A 20,255-nucleotide genomic window follows, 5' to 3' on the forward strand; every position below is an offset into this window, starting at 1 on the left:
TTGCATGCATGAGACATGGGTTCAATCCCAGGGTTGCAAACCAAACCAAACCAAACCAAGAAATGTGGCTTGAATCTGCATTGAGGTGTATAGTTTCTTTCTTTTGCTATTTCATTTCATGGGGCTCGTTTCTTCTTCTGGAGAATCTTTAATCTCCACTCCCTTTTCTGAGTGGGTGGTGGTGGTGGTGGTGGTGGCAGAACCCATAACTTACAGTGTTAAGGGCTTACTCTTGGCTTGGTGGTCAGAGATCACTACTGGCGGTCCTCAGGGGATCATATGCAGTAGTGGAGATTGGACATGGGTCAGCTATGTGCAAGGCAAATACCTGAATTGTTATATCTCTGGGCTTCCTCCATTTTTGGGTTTTGGGGTCACACCCAAGAAGCATACTTGCCTTGCTGTGAAAAGAATGAGGTAGGCTGTGTTCAAGGCAAAAGTTTCAACTCCTGTATTATCTCTCCAGTCCTTAACATTTCCTTATTATAGTTTAAAAAAATTCTAGTGATAAGCTCCCGGAAATTGGTTCTTAGTATCTGGAAGGTTTAGAAAAGTCCTTCCTCATAGAAACCCCAGAGGGAAGAAAGTGTGAGCTAAGGAAACAGGAAGTAGTAAATAGGCCAGTCTGAGTTGAGTGGGGCTGCCTTTCAAGGGATGGCAACCCTCAGAGTCTACTCTCAGTTGGCTTCCCTGCCTTTCAGGGGAATTCCATTTTTCTTTTGTCTTGTTTTGCTTTTGTTTTGGGGCCACACCTGGCTGTGCTCAGAAATCACTTCTGGCAGGCTCAGGGGACCATTTGGAATGCCAGGGATTGAACCCTGGTCAGTCCTGAGTTGGCAGCATGCAAGGCAAGCACCCTACCGCTGCGCTATCACTCCAGGCTTTAGGAATTCCCATTTTTCTGAATGAGAAAGAGCAAGGAGGCCAAATGGGAAAGGTGAAGGAAATCAGAACCAGCAATTGGAAAATTCCTCTCTCCTTAACTGAGTCAGAACCTCAATTTAAATTACATGCAGGAGTTGAATTATGATTTATAAGATAAGGACCCAGAGATATACAGTGAGCAGGACATTTGCCTTGTGCAAAACTAAACAAAAACGAAAAGTGGAAAAATAATAACATTTCTGGGCCAGGGAGCTAGCTCAATGGGTTAAGCACATGTTTTGCATGCAGGATGCCTGGGTTAGATCCTCAGCACTGCATAGCCCCTAAACACTTCTGGAATAGACTGTAAGCAGAACCTCAAGTATGCCCTTCAACATTGCAGAGTGTGGCTCCCAAATATTAAATTTCTTTTATTTTTGAATCACATCCAGCTGTGCTCAGGTCTTCTGTGTGCTCAGGGATCATTCCTGATGGTGCTCAGGGGACCATATGCAAATCTAGAGATTGAATCAGCACCAGTCACGTGGAATCAAGTACCCTATCTATCCCTTGAACCCCAAATATTACATCTCTTTGTTCGTTTCAGTTTTGGAGTCACATGTAGGAGTGCTCTGGGCTTCCTTCGGACTCTACTTTCAAGGATCACTCCTACTGATTCTTGGAGGAATATATGGAATGCTGGGGGATCGAACTGGGGTCAGCTGTATGTGAAGCATCTCTCCAGACCCCAAACATTACATTTCTAAAACTTCTTTACAACATCAGACCATCAGCTAATCACCTACATTTTGAGAGAATCAAATTAACATTTGGTTTTTGAAAGAAAACTTTTTAAAATTTTGGGGCCACACCCAGCACAACTCAGAGGTTACTCCTGGCTCTGTGCTCAGAAATCGCTCCTTGCAGGCTCAGAGGACCATATGGGATGCCTGGGACTGAACCTGGGCTGATCCCGGGTCGTCTGCGTGCAAGGCCCTACCACTGTGCTATCACTCTGGCCCCCAAACTTTTATTACCAAAAAAAGGGGGGGGAGGAGAAAGAGGGATTTATTCCATTGGGGCTCCTGACAGTGTCCTGACAGTTTCCTGACAGTGATTTTGTCCTCGATGATTTGGATAATGACATGTTGATCTACAAGCCCTCAGCATGGTGGAGAGAAAGCTTCAGACAAGGGATCTGGGACTATGCTCGGTTTCCAGAGGGATTTGCACATCCATACATTTGTTCAGCCAAGTGGCACTGTCCGTGGAGGGGGAAGTCACCGTGGGGCAGCTGATGAGGTTGAGAGAGCAAATGAAGGTTCTAATGCAGCAGTCATTGGCTCAGAGTGGATGGGGCTGAACCGCTTCTCATAGTGGCTAGTCCTGTGCTCAGGAGCGCGTCAAGCTCTGTTGGCCAACATTCGATTTGCACAGGTGCAACTAGAATTGAGCTGCTGAGCTACAGTCTGGGTGTCCATGGCAAGCCTCGACTGGCCTGATGAATAGCTGATCACCATGGGAAAGATGTTTTGTCAGCTCATAGTCACCATCTGGACCTGGATCCCAAAGTGCCTTTCAGCAGCCACATAGTTCTTACCCTTGAAGGCCACGGTCTCTCTGGCCCTTGTCCTTTTTTTTTTTTTTTCTTCAGGACATAACAGACATGATTGTTGTGTGCTGTGACTTCTGATGTCTTTATAAGTGACTCTAACTTTGCACTGATTTTTTTTTTTTTAATTTTGGGTCACTCTTAGCAAGCCCAGGGGACCATCTAGGATGCAGAGATCAAATTTGTGTTGGCTACATGAAAGGCATAACATGCTGTACTCTCTCTGGCCCCAGATCAGAATTCTTGGTTTTATTTTAAGACAGTCCCAACTGGAGAAAGAATGCTTCATGGTAGATCAAGGTTGAGTGACCAGACTAAGAGGAACAATCACACAAACCACTGTAGGTCAGAGGTGGCTCAAAAGGTGGATGAGTACACGGGAAAGGGCTAGCTGGCTGGGTTCTCTTGCACCACATACTGCCCTGAGCATTGTTGAAAGCAACCAGAGCACTGAACCTGGAATAACCCCTGAACACCATTAGGTGTAATCTTTCCCCAAAACAACAAACAAAAAACCATGGAAAAAAAAATGAACTGAAGAACTAAAGTAATAAAGAAAAAGTGGGTTGGGACAAGAATGAGAGATCAGGGCCAGGAGAGAGCTCGAAGGGCCAGAGCAAATGTGTGGAGTTGTAATTTGATCCTGGTATTGCATAGTTCTGGGAGTACTGATTTGGGAGCAGGCTTAAGCAGCACTCCAAAGTGTAGCCCCCAAACAAAGGAATGGGAAACCGAACTATGATCATCCTGTCTAATTTGAATCACCTGTTAAAGGTACACACATTTTCATGGGGGTGGTGTGTAAAAAAGGAATTTTTCTCCTCTCTGGATATTTGTTTGCTTTCTAGCTGTGCTTTGGATCCCCGAAGCATGCAGAGGATGCAAAGGCAGGCAAAAAAAAAAAAGTTTTCGAGCTACACCTGCTGTTCAGAGATTTTTCCTGGCTCTTCATAATGGGAATCACTCACGACGGTGTCAGGGTGGGAACCATATCAGGTGTGGGGGAATAAAACTTTGCCACATGCCAGGCAAACATCCTCTCCACGGTATTACCAATCAGTCCAATATTCAAAGATGGAAATGGGGACAGCCTATGGGGAAGATATAGTAGTCCAAGGGCTGGATGTCTGCTTTGCACACAGCTGGCCCGGGTTTGATCCCCAGTAGCCCCTAGAGCCTCTGATATGTCCCAGAGTAAATAAAAAAAAAAATAAAAACAAAAAGTCAGTGGAAGTTTTTTCTCTTTTGATAGTATTGTGTGCATATATTCTATATATCCATAATATCCACCATGTATTGGGACCTTGATATTGCCCTACAAAGCTCATTTCTAATATTTTACTGCCTCAGTTCCAACCCTTACTTCCCCCCATCTCCCCATGTAGGTGCAGCTAATGATATGAAGCTCACCAGAGTGATGAATGCAGTTAGAAAACTACACTGAAAACTATCATAACAATGTGAATGAATGAGGGAAAAAGAAAGCCTGTCTCGAGTACAGGTGTGGGTGGGGTGGGGAGTAGGTAGATCTGGGAAATTGGTGGTGGGAATCCTGCACTGGTGGGAGGGGGGGTGTTCTTTTCACGACTGTAATCATACAACTACAACTATATTTGTAATCACGGTGTTTAAATAAAGATAATTATTAAAAAATTTCAAAATTGGGGCCGGAGAGATAGCATGGAGGTAAAGCGTTTGCCTTTCATGCAGGAGGTCATCGGTTCGAATCCCGGTGTCCCATATGGTCCCCCGTGCCTGCCAGGAGCAATTTCTGAGCCTGGAGCCAGGAATAACCCCTGAGCACTGCCGGGTGTGACCCAAAAAAACCAAAAAAAAAAAAAAAAATCAAAATTGTGAGAAGGGGCATGGGAAAGGAGCTATTAAATAAAAAAAGGTGGAGAGAGGGAGCTTGAAGCCTTGTGAAGACAAAGTGCAAAGAAGAGGTTGGTTGAGGCTGGTGGTTGAGGCTGGCTTGAATCAACTTTGACTGTTCACCCCGCTGGTTGGATTTTGGGGGCCAGGGAGAGATGGGGCCCTGCTTCCTGGGCTTGGATTTTGGGGTTCGGGGTCGGTTTCCATTAGGCCTGTGAAGGAAGGCCTGCAGCGTGCTTCGGGCCTCTCAGAGGTATCACATTGGGGTTTTCTATTTGTGGGTGCTGCCTCTGGTGGACTCCCAGATGTTCCCCCTGCCCTGAGCTCTTGGAAAGCGAAGGAAAACATGGTGCACGAGTGTCATGTCCGCCTTCCACATGCGCTGTGGGCCACGACACCCAGGAGGAAAAGTGAACATGCAGGCTTCTTCCCAGTCAGGCGAGGCCCTGCCCTGAGGAGGCGGCTGCTCCTTCTATTCCTTTCCATGCAATGAACATATTCAACGGTCCCCCGCTTCCCAGCACGCCCGCACATCCTCTTTTCTTCCTCTTCTTCGTCCATCCATGCATCCATCCATCCACACGCTGAGGAGAAACCCCCAGGAATGGCTGACAGGGCGGCTCTGGGCGGGGCCGGAAGAGGAAGTGAGCGCGTCTCCAGTTAGCTAAGCCCTGCCCCTCGGAGGGAGCAGCCAATCAGAACGCCGCAGGGAGCGCGCTTCCGGTCGCGCCCTAACTCGCAACCTCACTTTTTCCGTCGCCGCCGTGAAGCTGAAGTGTGAGGTGAGGAGAGAGGAGGAGAGCCGGCGGCGTGAGGGGCGGGGCCGGCTATGCGAGGGCCGGGCGGGGCCTGCTGCGTGAGGAGCGGAGTCTTCTGCGTAAGGGGCGGGCCATGCGACGTAAGGGGGCGGATCCCTTGCGTAAGGGGCGTGGCTTACGTCTATACGTCCGTACGTCCTTGCGTGCGCCTCAGTCTGGCGCGCACGCCGGCGTGAGAGGAGGGCACGGGAGGGAGAGAGAGGGAGGCAGAGAGAGAGGGAGGGAGAGAGCAGGAGACGCCGCCGCGGCGTCCGGGCTTCCTGTGTGGGTATGTAGCTGGGCGCGCGGCTCCTTGTTTCCTTCGCAGACGCCGAGTGGAAGCGCCCACGTCGTCGTCGTGGTCGTGGTCGTCGGGAGAGCTTCACGCCCCGCTTGAGCGCGCGCCCTTCGACGGCCTCGTCCCGGCCCGGCGGAGCGGAGCGAAGCCAAGCCCAGCCCGAGGGGGAGGGGAGGCCATTTTGTCCTGCCGGGCGGGCGCACGGACGGACGGACGGACGGACGGACGGACTCGCGGGCTCCCCGGAAGTGGGCGCAGCGGCCCTGAGCAGGAAGAAAGGAAGCAAGGAAGCCAGGCAGGAAGGAGGCCGCCCTGAGCTAGGCTGAGCCCTCTCTCCCCGCCGCCCTCCATCGCACGCTTGGTCCGCAGCGGCAGCAGCAGCAGGAGCCGGAGCAGGAGCAGGAGCAGCCCGCCCGGCTGCGGAGGACGAAGCGCCCCCGCCCCCCGTCGATCCAGTCCCCCGGGGAGCCCCGTCCCCCCGCCCGGGCCGCGCCTCTCCATGGCGAAGAAGACGTACGACCTGCTTTTCAAGCTGCTCCTGATCGGGGACTCGGGCGTGGGCAAGACCTGCGTGCTCTTCCGCTTCTCGGACGACGCCTTCAACACCACCTTCATCTCCACCATAGGTGAGAGCCGCTTCGGGGGCTGCAGAGTTGGGGTGGGAGGGGAGGGGAGGGGGGGAATAGGCCGCAGACCGTTGCTGCTTCGCCCTCCGGACGTCTCGAAGGAGTAGGATCGTTTCCCCGGACGCCTGCCTTTGTTCTAGGCCGGGAGCACACGCTTGTACGTAGACACACAGACACACACACACACTGGTGACAGATCTTGAGATCCAGAGCCCTGGGTGACACACACACACACACACACACAGACACACACACACACACACACACACAGACACACACACACACACACACACACACACACACTCACTCACTCACTCACACTCACGCGCGCACACTGGCGACAGACCTTGAGATCCAGAGCCCTGGCTGCCTGGGTGGGGTCTCTTCCCCGCCCCCACGGCTTTTCCATCCGGCCTCTGGCTCCCCAGGGGAACCCCCCCCCTCTTTCGGCTCCAGTGGACTCCAATCACACCCTATGGGGGCGCCTGCAAGCCTTGCAGAAGGCTGCCCTCGCCCCTCCAGCCCCACCCCGGTTTTGCTTCTGTCCCTCGGGGGTTTGGACCTAACCTTGATTGGTTGTTATTTATGGGGGGGGGGGACGACAGGGGTTTGGGGGCAGTGTTCTGATCGGGATCCAGGCGGTTCTAGTCGTCCCCACCATCTCGTTTTTTATTTTTTAAAGGGAATTGAGTTGAGGCACTCGATGGCCAAAGGGAGATTTCCATATGGTCCACGCTTTGGCGCACGCTTGGAGGCTTGGCTTGAAGGGATCATGAAGGCAAAATAGGGGGTTGGCGGCGTGAAAGTGAGTGAGTGAGTGACCCCGGCGTGGACTCAACCGATCCATTCATGGGCCAAACAATCAGAGGCTTTGGGAGCTCCGGGTGGAACTCGGGGTGGCCTGTTGCCCGCCTGCGCTTTTCCAGCAAAAACAGTCATGCAAAGGGTCATCTGTTTTCTTGTTCCCCGAGCTCCAGACATCTGCGCGGTTTCTCTTTTGTTTTTTATTTTTTTTAACTTTTACTTTTACTTTTCTGCTGTAAATTTTTTTTTTTTAACAGGAAAGTACCGTGCCCCCAGGACTTCTCATGCACTTTTACCTCCTGTTTCAGAATTGCTTACTCTGGAAGTTCTGAGCCAGTGACCTTTTTCATTGTGTTCCGTTAAGGAGAGGGAAGGGGACCTAGGAAAGTCCCCTTTGACTCAGGGTAGAAAATGTCAATGGCTCGAGCATTGATTGTGTGTCCAGAATGATGTGTGAAGGCCCTTCCACCCCCTCGCCTTCTCCCATAGTTTCAGGGACACCCCTCACCCTGTCATTTAGAATCTAGCTGTTTAGGATTGGGGCCGTGCAATGCGAGTGTAACTTGTCTTACGGGGAAACAGCTGCTGTTGTCTTTGAGCTCTGGGAATTGGCGAAATGAAGCTGATTTCTACAGTTTACAGCGGGGCTGAAATTTCACAAGGATTCTTATGATAAATCTGGTAAATAGTTGGTTAACCACAGCTATTCACTGACTTAATCCTCATGCTGTTAGACCAAAGTTAAGCTAGACAGGTATCTAGATTTTGTTCTCTTTGTTTTTGGAGGTGTTGGCTATATCATCCTTATGGTAATCATTCTTTCTGGAGGGGTAAACTTTTTAACCTCATAAATTTCATGAAACTTTTTCACTGCGTGTGGTGTGGGTTGACACTTCCTACCACCAAGTTTACTTTCATTATTCCACATTTAAGCTGTCTAGTTAGTGGGTGGATCAGATGGTTAGATAGTTCAGCAAATATTTATGCTAGGCACTGTTTCAGGCCGTGGGGTTAAGTTTGTGGTGTCCACACTAGAAGACCCTGAAGAACTATCTCAGTAGGACAATCACTGTAGAGTGGAAAGTGCCTTAAGAAGTGTAAATCTCTGGACCAGTGTTACAGTGCAGTGGTTAGAGTGAATGCTTTGCACGTGGCTGACTTGGATTCCATCCCTGCCATCCCTCATGGTTCCCTGACTCCTCTATGAGTGATTTCTGAACTCAGAGTTAGGAGTAAGTCCTGACTGAGCACCTTGGGATGTGCTGCACCAACCCTGCCCTGCAAAAATGAGGGGGTAAGACGACAGTGGAAGGGAAGTTGGACTAGGTTTGCCTGGAAAGGAAATCTTACAAGCTGGTAAGGCAAGTAGGAATTGGATCAGAGGAGGTCTGGAAGAGGAAGCATAGAACCATCAGGAAGATTTACTTGTGTGCTTAGCTTTAATTTGTCAGTGAGAAAGATGGGAGCAGAGAATAGGAGACAAAACATTCATACCACCAGTTGACTCCAGTGTTCTGTAATGGGTCCGTGCCTATGACTGAAACCCAGCACCAAGTGGTGCTTTGGATCAGACCTTTAGGGTTTGGACTCTATTCTACCAGTTGCTGGTTGTGGGACTTTAGCAAGTTACTTAACCACTTTCTGCTTCGTTTTTTTTCTTCACATAGTGTAGTAATACAGAGTAATTGGGAAGCTTTTATGGTCAGCAAGAGTAAAACTCTAAGCATGCTTCCAGAATAGTGTAAGAAAGCACAGTACCGATTTCTTTATATAGGCTGTTACCTTTCTGTGTCTGAGGTGTGGCTGAACAAAATCCTATGTGTATCCAACTAAACACAGTGGTCCTGACGGCTTTTTGGGTTTGTTTTCTCCTCTCCCTCTCCTTTTCACGTCTTGTTTGTGTCTGTCGGTGCTTACTCCTGAATCTGCGATCAAGGATCACTCCTGGTTGTGCTGGGTGTGAACATATGGGCTAGGCATGTGCAAGGCAAGCACCTTATCTGTTCGACCTGTATTTGTTGGCTAGTATAAGCTGAGAAATGAATGTTTTAAAATTTTGGGTATGGTGGATGTGCAAATAACTAGAAAGACTTTGAATTTATAGTACTTTAAGACATAAAAAGTTTTATCAGCTGATTAGGACTTTGTTTTGCTTTATTGGGAGGAGTAGTTGGACTACACCTGGCTGTGATTATTGTTTACTCCTTGCTCTGCATTCAGGGATCACTCCTGCTAGTTTTCAGGGGACCTTATATGGTGATGAGGGTGGAACTGGAGTTAGCTGCAAACAAGAGGAGCCCAACCCTCCCCCTCCCCCCTTATCTCTCTGGGCTGCCCTTTTTTTTTTTTTTTTTTTTTTAAATCTAGTGCATTCTCTATGAATAATAGTGACATTTGAGTTGCCACTCGATCCTTAAAACCTCTTGAGGTTTGAATAGAAGTAGTTACCTTGCAGGATTTCTAAAGGGCCAAATTTGCTCATTTTAGGCACAATCAATGTTAGTGCTTATTGTTTATTTTTGGAAGAATTTTTACAGGCTATGTGGTGATTACTTAAAGTGCTCACAAGGTTTCTGTATTTTTTTTATATCGGTATCTGAAGTCAGAACCCAAGTTTGGTTTTTTTGGGTCACACTCAGCAGTGCTCAGGGTTTACTCCTGGCTCTACACTCAGAAATCGCTCCTGGCAGGCTTGGAGGACCATATGGGATGCCCGGATTCGAACCAACGCCCTTCTGCATGCAGGGCAAATCCCCTACCTCCATGCTATATCTTTGGCCCAGAACCCAAGTTTGAACCACCAGTACCACTGGGTGTGGCTCCATAAAGCCCCAGAACTGTTAGTTTGGGAACTGTGGTCCTGAGCAGCTCCACATCCTTGGGCCTTACTTAGCACTGAACTGTCTGATCTGTTGGCCGAGTACTCCTGAACCCATCTAGCATTGAGGCACCCCCTAACATTTTTTTTTTTTGTGGAGATGCAGACAAGTTAATGGTACATTTATTTTACACTTCTCAATCTCAAAGTGAATACAAGGATATTTATTAGTCTAGTGGAAAGCTGCTCAAGGGTAGAGATCTTTGTCTTTTATTCCTTATCCTGAGACTAAACACCTCTGTGTGGGTGATAAGATCTGAAGGTAGACAGGAGTCTCAAATGCAGAATGGCAACTGGGTTCTCATCTTTTTCATTTCTAACTACTTTCTGAGTTCTATATATACAAAATAGATACTGATCAGATTTTAGACAGGGGTCTCAAACTCCTGGCCTGCGGGCCGCAAACAGCCCTCCATACAACATTTTGTGGCCCTGCCCTAGAGGAATCTTTTTGTTTTGTTTTGTTTTGTTTTGTTTTATTTGGGTTACACCCACCAATGTTCAAGGCTTATTACTGACTTTGCACTCAAGGATCACCCCGACTTTGCCTCCTTCGGCCCGCAGGTAAATTGAGTTTGAGACCCCTGTTTTAGAGGAACTTTAGATTGTGATTTTTGGAAATGCAAAGATTGGGAAATATTCTGCTAAAAAGAATGACTGGTTTTGGCTGAATATGAATATATATATATATATATACATATACATATACATATACATATACATATACAAGTTGATTTGACCACAGTGCTCTTAGCAGTATGAGTTTATTTTATGGAAAATAAAAATTTAAAAATACTGGGGCTGGAGAGATAGCGTGGAGGTAAGGCGTTTGCCTCGCATACAGGTCAGTAGTTCAAATTCTAGCATCCCATATGGTCCCCCGAGCCTACCAGGAGCAATTTCTGAGCGAAGAGCCAGGAGGAACCCGTGAACGCTGCTGGGTGTGACACAAAAACCAAAAAAAAAAAAAAAATTAATAATACTAATTTCTTCGTGCCAGAGAGCACTGCAGTAGGGCATTTGTCTTGCACATGGCCAACCCAGGACAGACCTGAGTTCGATTCCTGACATCCCATATGGTCCCCGAGCCTGCTAGGAGAGATTTCTGAGCACAGAGCCAGAAGTAGCCCCTAAGCGCTGCCGGGTGTGGTCCAAACACCCCCCCCCCCCCAAAGAAAAAAGAGATCCTGATTTCTTTAGGGGCACATCTAAAAAAAGCTCAGGGACTTCTGGATTGGTGCTGGGATATCACATGTGGTGATGCCCAAGGGAGCATGTGATGCCAGGGATGGAACTCTTGCTTTCCAAGCATGTATCCACCCCTTTGAGACTCTGCCTGTTACTACCTTTGTCTGATACAGTAGTTACATGGATTTTTCTCCAAACTGGAATTTTGAACTTTGGCCTATTTGACTGAAAGTTCTATCTTCCAGGGTCCACCCCCTCCCCCCACTTACTGTTTTCCATAATGAATGTCTTACATTAGGGAATGGAGTCTGCCCATGTAAACAATTAAATTGATACAAGTTTTTGCTCCTGAGAGATGTATAATAATGAATGCACCCTTTTGTTATTTTGAGTGTTTTTGGAGATGAGATTTGGTTGATTACATTGAACTGAGTTCATTTGATATGGGAAAAACTACTTTTTAGAGAAATAAACAAAACTTGTCATAATAAATTTGTCTGAACTTTGCTTGGATACACATAGTGGCTCATACTGTAGGAATCCACAGTGTTTAAGAATTTGTTTTATTTGAAAACACTTTTTAGATTTAATCAGGCACTATTCTGGCTAGGAGTTTAACTCAATAGCTGAGCATTCCCTTGCAATTGTAAGGCACTATCTACTACAAACAACAACAAACAAAAGCTATCCTGACATTTTCTCCTGAGATCTCCAAATGGTCTGTCCCTAAGCCTAGGAAGAGATACTTGAAATCACTACTCATTATTAAATGTTTGTCAAGAGCACTATGAAATGTTAATGCATATCCATTAAGATGACTCTCTTACCAAAAACACCCCAGACAATAACATATGTTAGTGCAGACTGACTGAGGAATTGCTACTCTGGTGCAATGCTAGTGAAAATAGTGCAGACAGTGGTGATTTCTCAAGAAATTAAATATATTAGGTTTAGGAATACCTCCATGGACTGGAGCTCTAGCACCATATGGTCCCCAAGTGCCATTAGATGTACTTAAAGACTTAAGGTTAAATAAATACTACCATATTATTCAGAAGTACTTTTAGGTCAAAAGAACTTAAAACTAGGACTCAAACTGGTAATTATAACCAAAGCTCATAATTCACAGTGACCCAAAGGTAGAGACAATTTAGATGTACACGTAGGAATGAGTAAGTATACAAAATATCTTGCATAAAAAAAGGTATTATTTATCTATAGAAGGAATGAAATTCTTACATATGCTTCTTGTGGACCTAAGTTTTTTGGGGATTTTGGGACCACACACAAGGAGTCATTCCAGTACTACGGATTAAACTGGGGTTGGCTATAGGCAAGGCAAGTATTCTCCCCCCACTTCCCGGGTCTATCTCTCAGATTACCCAGTGATGCACAGGGCTTACTCGTGGTGCTGTATTCAGGGGGGCCATATGGGGATCTAGGGATCAAACCCAAGTTGGCTGCATGCAGTGCAAGTGTCCTGTTTGCTGTATTATCTTTCTACCTCTGAAAAATAATATTTTTGAGGAAATAGCCACTGATAATGGAACAATTAATTTTTAGTATGACCCAGAAACAGCGTCCAAGACTGTAAAATATTAAAAAAATGGAAGGCTATTATTCCGGAGACCCAAGAAGTACAGCATATTAAAATTGGAACTGAGGACAATGTTGATTTGTTCCTTTCATATCAATGGCAGTGCTTATGCAGACTTCTTTAGTTGAAATTTTTACCAAGGCACTTGTAAAAGATAATACAGGGGGTCCCTGTTTCTTCCATTGTAACATTTTGTAAAAGTATACTGTAATGCTACAGTCAGGATATTGACATCTGGTGCAGTATATGCAGCATATTCAGATTTACCCAGTTTTTACTTGTGCCAATTTCTGTGTATTAAATTCTCTACAGTGGTACCACGTGTGAAGAATCAGCTACCACTAGTTAGTGAACAAGGGACAAGGATATCTGGTGTTCTTTATAGCTATATACCCTTTACCATTTTTCTTTATCTTTCCATTTATAAAATTCTGTCATTTCATGAATATTGAAGAAGTGGAATCCTAACAGGATATGACTTTTGAGATGAACTGTTGTTCATTTAGCATAATTCCCTGACTATTCATCCACATTGTGTGTATCCTTGTTTGTTTTTCACTAGTGTACAGTTTTATTATGCATTCACCAATTGGTAAAATCATTCAGCCATTGAGAATCATTTCTGGATTCATCTCAGCTTTTGGCTATTACAAATAAAGCTGCTCTGAGCATTTGCCTGCAGGTTTTTGTATGATGCTTTTATTTCTCTGGGATACATGCCCAATAGTATAATTACTGGGTCATATAATAATTGCATGTTTAGTTGATAAGAAAATACCAAACTGCTAACAGTTACTACAATTTTATATTCCTGCAAATAGAGTGAAGTGCTCCAGTTTCTGTTTTCAACACTAGTAGTTGATGATGATACTGTCTTTTTAGCCCAGTGTGTTGTGATAATCTTATAGTGGTTTTTTGGTTTTGATGCTGGGAACCCAGTAACTCATACTTTGCAGACTTGCATTTTATCACTGAATTATACTTCAAACCTTTCATTTGAGTTTTAATTTTCATTTCCCTAGTGTAGGAGGTGTTGAAAAAAATTTTTTGTTTATTTGTTTTTGGGTCATACCCGGCATCGCTCAAGGTTTATTCCTGGTTCTGCACTCAGAAATCGATCCTGGCAGGCTCTGGGGACCATATGGGATGCCGGGATTCAAACCATTGTTTGTCCTGAATTGACTGCATGCAAAGCAAACACCCTATCACTGTGCTATCACGAGACCCTTTTGAAAATATCTTTACTGTTTTTCTTTTGTTTTTGGCTACACCTGGTGGTGATGCTCAGGGCTTACTCCTGGCTTTGAACTCAGGAATTACTCCTTCTGGTGCTCAGGGAACCACTGAGATGCTGGGGGATCCAATACAGCTCGGCTGCATGTAAGGCAAATGCCATAATTCCTGTGCTAGCTTTCTGGTCCCTGAAAACCTTTATGTGGTGACTTACTTGCTATGTGTATCCTCTGTTGAAATGTCTGTTAATGTCATTCACTTATTTTATAATTGGGTATTTTCTGTTTTATTTTGAAAGTTTTTATACATTTTAGTAACTACTTAGTTCTTTGCTGTGATTTGTGACTTGCAGATACATATCTACTCCTGTAATTTGTCTTGTTTTATGGGCTTCAACAGCAAAACAATAATTTGATAAAGTCCTTATATTTTTTTCTATTTTTTGAGAATACCTTTTGCCCACAGTGTCTTGTGGACTTTTATTATATTGTGGATAAAATGAATTGTTAGTGAAATAAAGCCATTTTATTGGGAAGCCCCACACCATGCAGGGTCCAGGGGCTGTTTGGCTCTGCCCAGGGGTTTCTCCCAATGGTGGTTTACAAAGGGAGACCAGGCAATGCCAGGAATTGAACTTGGGCCACCCTCATATTTAGCTCAATCTAGCTCAGTCTGGTCCCCGGGACATTTTTTTTTTTTACTTCTATTTTGGGGGGGTGGATATGAGGGTTATTTTGTTTTTGTGCCACATAGGTACTTAGGGCTTATTCCTGGCATTGTGCTCATTGACCACTGCTGGTGAGCTCAGGGGGTGGTCATATGGGAGGCTGGGGGGGGGGGCGGTTGAACCCAAGTTGGTCAAAGGTGAGACACGTGCTCTAACCATTGTATTTTTTCTTCATTTCCAGTCTAATAACACTTTTTTAAAAACAGCATGCAGAACATTTCCCAATTGTCTCTGTGCACTCAGAAGTCAGGGAACCATAGGGGATGTGGGGATTTAAACTGCAGTCTGTTAGGATGAACCACGTACTAGGCAGGCGCCTTACCCTAGACCATTTCCACTCTATAGTTTTCTTTTTTCCCTAAGTATGAACGAAGTATGACTAGTCAAATTTCTGTTTTGCACTCTTAATGTATACTATTTTACAGGATACTGAATGCAAATGATTCAGCAAATGTATAATCTGTCAGGATTGCAGAGGGTTCCCTAGATTATAGCACTTGGCATTAAATGATAAGGTATCTCAGTGTAGAAATGTTGCTAGTTTTAAACATCCCAGTAGACATTTGTTTTAAAAGTATGAATATTGAGTTAATTATGTCTCTGAACATTGTTAGTTTTATCTTAAAAATGACTTTGTTGGGCCCGGAGAGATAGCACAGCGGCGTTTGCCTTGCAGGCAGCCAATTCAGGACTAAAGGTGTTTGGTTCGAATCCCCGTGTCCCATATGGTCCCCCGTGCCTGCCAGGAGCTATTTCTGAGCGACAGCCAGGAGTAACCCCTGAGCACCGCTGGGTGTGACACAAAAACAAACAAACAAAAAAAACCTGGATAGCCTTGTACAAGGTACAATGCTGTACGTCTTCGCCAACTCCCCACCTCCCAAGATTACTTGGGAAAACCATCAAATATATACCATATTTGCCGGTGAATAAGATGACCCTTCAACCCATGAAAAACTTTTCTAAAAGTCTTAAAAGTAAGTTACTTCTTAAAAGTAAGAGGGGTGCAGATCACTTGTCCCTGAAGCTGGAATAAGTTTCAGCATGCCATATACCAGCATATAATATGACTCCCAACTTTTAGGAAGTTTTTCATGGTCGTCTTATATGCCGGCAGATACGGTATTCATGAATCTTCTAAATTTAGGCCACATGGAACAGTTGGTGTTTTTGGGGGGAGGGGCACACCCAGTGGTGCTCAGGGGTTACTCTTGGCTCTGCTCAGAAATTGCCCCTGCTAGGCACGGGGGACCATATGGGATGCCGGGATTTGAACCACCGTCCTTCTGCATGCAAGGCAAATATCCTACCTCCATGCTATTTCTCCAGCCCCTCAAACTTCCAGTTTTCATTCCAGACATTCATTCCCATCAATAAACAAATCTAATAAAATGACAAATACTTGACAGAAACATTTTAATGAGCTAAATAAAGTAAAATACCCTAAAAATAAACAATGTATGAGGGCATTACTGAGACTGAAAAAGAAGTGTTCAAAGGTACACTGTGCTTTAACTAAATGACTCAGTTGTAAATCACTTTAAATAGGAAGACCCTGATGCTGGACACAAAGGATTAATGGCATCCACAAACATCTAAGACCTCATCACCAATGATAGAAATAGTGATTACAAAAAAGCCAACAAAGCCTAAACATTTAAAAATTGATTACAGAAGGGCTGGAGTGATAGGGGATGGCTGTGCCTTGCACACAGCCACCTGGTTTGATCCCCAGAAACCCATATGGTTTCCTCTAACCTTAACCAGGAGTGAACCAAAAACCAAAAACCAAAAAAAAAAAAGGAAAATTGGAAGTTTGAAGCATTCACTTTTAGGAGTGCCTTGTAAGCTACCTTAATTTCAAGATGAATTAGTGAAAGGTTCTGGATAGTTTGTAGTTGTTCAACTGTAGAACATGGCTGCTCCTGAGATCAGTTAGTGTCCTGAGACCCATTGTGCAGAACCGTGGTATCAAGTGTGGAACATTACTGGAGCTTGGCTTACCATCCTAGTATTTTTTAGTTAAATCTTTTCACAGAACAGCTATACTGTGCTTCAGTAGATAGATAGCTTTTAGGCAGCATTTTGTGAAATTTGAACTGTCTTGGGTTGACTTTTGTAAGAGGAATGAAGGAAAAGTGATTGAGTTTTTGAAATGTGCTTTTCCGGGATGACAGTGACTCCGAAGTTTGTCTTTTAGAACAACAGCACCAGGAAACTTGTTGGCTATGCAAGTAAATTTGTGTTAGAAATTTTTTTGTATTTTAAACATTGGCGTTAGGGTTGTTTATAATAATTTTTCCCCACAAATAAAGTTGTTTCATGATGGAGTTACAGTCATACAGTGGTCAACAACCTTCATCAGTGTACATTTGTTAATGTTTTTATTTTTAAATTGCGTAGAATTCCATTTAATATATTCATTTCAATCTATTTTCTGGTGTTTTGTGTCTAAGTGACAATTGTTTATTAAACTGATAGCAATTTAGGGCCTTGTGTGACTTGGAAACAAACTTGTATTTCATCCTAGTAAGTGGCAGGATTTTGGTGATGCCAGTTTCTGGTGCAGCCCCTGCTGGGTGAACTAGTGCCATTAGCTCGGGAAGATACAACTAGGAGCAGATCTCATAGGCATGATAAGAAGTTGAGTTGGTTCCCAAACTTTGGCCTATTGCTCTTTTATTTTATGAAGGAAAAAAAACACATTCATTCCTTCTATTTTTTTTTTTTTTTTTTTTTTTTTTAGTTTTTGGTTTTTGGGTCACACCTGGCGGTGCTCAGGAGTTACTCCTGGCTGTCTGCTCAGAAATAGCTCCTGGCAGGCACTGGGAACCATATGGGACACCGGGATTCGAACCAACCACCTTTGGTCCTGGATAGGCTGCTTGCAAGGCAAACGCTGCTGTGCTATCTCTCCGGGCCCACATTCATTCCTTCTAACCTCGTTTGCTTACGCAAAATATTTCTATAGCACCTGAGGCGCGCTCGCTCACTCGCTCGCTCGCTCGCTCGCTCGCTCGCTCACTCACTCACTCACTCACTCACTCACTCACTCACTCACTCACTCACTCACTCACTCTTCCAGCAGGAACCATTTTGGGAAACACTGGCTATAGCATATCTAGGTCAATGCATGACTAGACATTTGTTTATCATGTTATCTGGAAAAAGATAAGTAGTTAAACTCACAGTAGTTCAGTGAGTAAAAATGAGAATAAAGGCTTTTACTTTGATAATGTGAACAACTTTTGTTGAATGCACCATGCTGCACAGGTCAACCTGTTTTTGTTATTTTTTTGTTTTTTTTTTTTGGGTGAGGGGACCACACCCGGTGACACCCAGAAATCGCTCCTGGCTTGGGGGACCTTATGGGACGCTGAGGGATCGAATTGCGTTTCATCTTGGGCTAGTGCAGGCCAGGCAGACGCCTAATCTCTTTTGCTACCACTCTGGCCCTTTATTACTATTTTTATTTTATTTTTTGTTTGTTTTTTTGGGTCACGCCTGCCTGGCAGCGCTCAAGTTCCTTCTGGCTCTATGCTCAGAAATTGCTCCTGGCAGGCTCGGGGGACCATATGGGATGCCGGGATTCGAACCACAGTCCTTTTGCATGCAAGGCAAACGGCTCTCCCTCCATGCTATCTCTTTGGCCCCTTATTGCTATTTTTAAATCAAAATACAAAACCTGAGAAATAACATGGAAAATATAGTCTTATGTATAAGGGATAAGTACAGATGACCCTGAGAACCAAACTGGAAGTAACTCCTGTATGGCTCACAAGTCAAAACAGCATAAAAGGGGCCTGAGTGTTACTACATGCAACTCACCAACGTTTGATTCCTGGCACCCCATATGGTTCCTGAGCTTGACTGGCAGTGATCCCTGAGTTTAGAGGCAGAAGTAAGCCCTGAATACAAAGCAAACAATATAGCAGAAATACCATCAAACCCCCAGCTGTGATTACATTGGTGTTGAGATCATCATGGCATCATCATTCAATTTCCATCTAATCTAGGAAAGTCACTTCTGAGTACATGTCCCAAAGAATTGAGGTGGGGGTTGGTGGTCATAATAGTCTGAGGTAGCAGGAAACCAAGTATCCATTTGTGAACAGGAGTGGGGAGAAGCAAGGAGAGCCCTTAAAAATACAGTGTCTTCATATAGTGTGTGTCCATTTGGCAGGATGAGAGTTCTCAAGAGCTGCTGCATAGCCTTGCACATATATCTAACATTACTGAGTTGTATACTTGATGTTAAGACGGTAAATTGTATTTATTTAGTTTAGTTTTTTTTTTTTTTTTTTTTTTGAGGGGCATACCTGGCGGTGATTGGTTTACTCCTGGCGCTGCCCTCAGGAATTGTTCCTGGCAATGTTCAGGGGACCTTATAGGATGCTGGGGTCATACCTGGGTCAGCTGTGTGCAAGGCAAAGGCCCTATTCGATGATATACTTTTTTTCTGGCTCCAAAGGTGGTAAATTTTAGTATCTGCTGTTGTAGCAGAGTAACAAACAATTGTCCCATCTAGGTTGAGGTTCTGTAGCATATCTGTTTCAGGCTGTGCCACTGGGGCCACTTTCTAAACACACGTAATGTTCATAATTAGAATGGTCTCTGTGCCAAGTCTTCCTTTCTGGAAAGAGTTTGAGGAGGCTTGTTTGGATTCAGAGTTTGTTAATGCTGGGGCTTTTTTAATGTGAGGGGGAAAAAGAGAAGGAATTATTTCTTGAGCACCTATGGTGTTGTGCACTGATACTGTGAAGAGTGCTTTATAACCACACCCAGTGGTACTCAGTGCTGCTTCCTGTGTAGTGTTCAGATCAAACCTGCTTGGGGATCAAATCCAAGGCTCCAACATGCAAAGTGTGAGCTTCCAGCCCTTTGAATTATCTACCTAGCCTGTAAGAAGTGTTTTTGTGTATTAGGCTATTTTGATCTATTTTCACATTAATCCTTTGAGGAGGAAAATTGTGTATCCTCATTTTGCTGACAAGAAAATTGAGAATTAAGGAGATGAGATAATTAATCCAAGAAGGTCACACATATTAAGCAGTGAGATCTTCCTCCCTTCCTTCCTTCCTTCCTTCCTTCCTTCCTTCCTTCCTTCCTTCCTTCCTTCCTTCCTTCCTTCCTTCCTTCCTTCCTTCCTTCCTTCCTCCCTCCCTCCCTCCCTCCCTCCCTCCCTCCCTCCCTCCCTCCCTCCTCCCTCCCTCCCTCCCTCTCTCCCTCCCTCCCTCCCTCCCTCCCTCCCTCCTGGCAGGCTCAGGAGACTATAATGGGATGATTCGAGCCACTGTCCTACTGCATGCAAGACAAATGCCTTATCTTCATGCTATCCAGTTCCAAGAGAACTCTTTTTTACTTTTTTTTTTTTTTTGATTTTTGGGCCACACCCGGTAATGCTCAGGGGTTACTCCTGGCTATGTGCTCAGAAGTTGCTCCTGGCTTGGGGGACCATATGGGACACCGGGGGATTGAACCGCGGTCCGTCCAAGGCTAGCGCAGGCAAGGCAGGCACCTTACCTTTAGCGCCACCGCCCGGCCCCTCTTTTTTACTTTTAATTTTTGTTTATTTGGCTTTTTTGGGCCACATCTGCCAGGGCTACTCTTGGCTCTGTCCTTAGAAATTACTCCTGTTAGGCTCCCTGGACCTTATGGGATACCAGGGATCAAATCTGGATCAGCCATACGCAAGGCAAAAAAACTCCCTACCTGTTGAGTTATCACTCTGGCCCCAAGACTTTAAAATTTTTGAGTGA

The 20,255-nt window shown here is 45.0% G+C and overlaps 1 protein-coding gene across 1 annotated transcript in view; it reads left to right on the forward strand.

Moving 5' to 3' along the window:
- The first annotated feature begins 5,901 nt into the window (after window positions 1-5,901).
- The window catches only part of RAB10 (RAB10, member RAS oncogene family), a 68,772-nt gene continuing 54,418 nt past the window's right edge, over window positions 5,902-20,255 (forward strand). Inside the window, exon 1 of the mRNA XM_049784503.1 lies at window positions 5,902-6,069. Within this exon, the coding sequence (XP_049640460.1) occupies window positions 5,943-6,069 (127 nt within the window). The 5' untranslated portion in view covers window positions 5,902-5,942. The remainder of the gene's footprint in view (window positions 6,070-20,255) is intronic.

Source organism: Suncus etruscus, chromosome 12, assembly GCF_024139225.1.
Source record: "Suncus etruscus isolate mSunEtr1 chromosome 12, mSunEtr1.pri.cur, whole genome shotgun sequence".
Lineage (NCBI taxonomy): Eukaryota > Metazoa > Chordata > Mammalia > Eulipotyphla > Soricidae > Suncus > Suncus etruscus.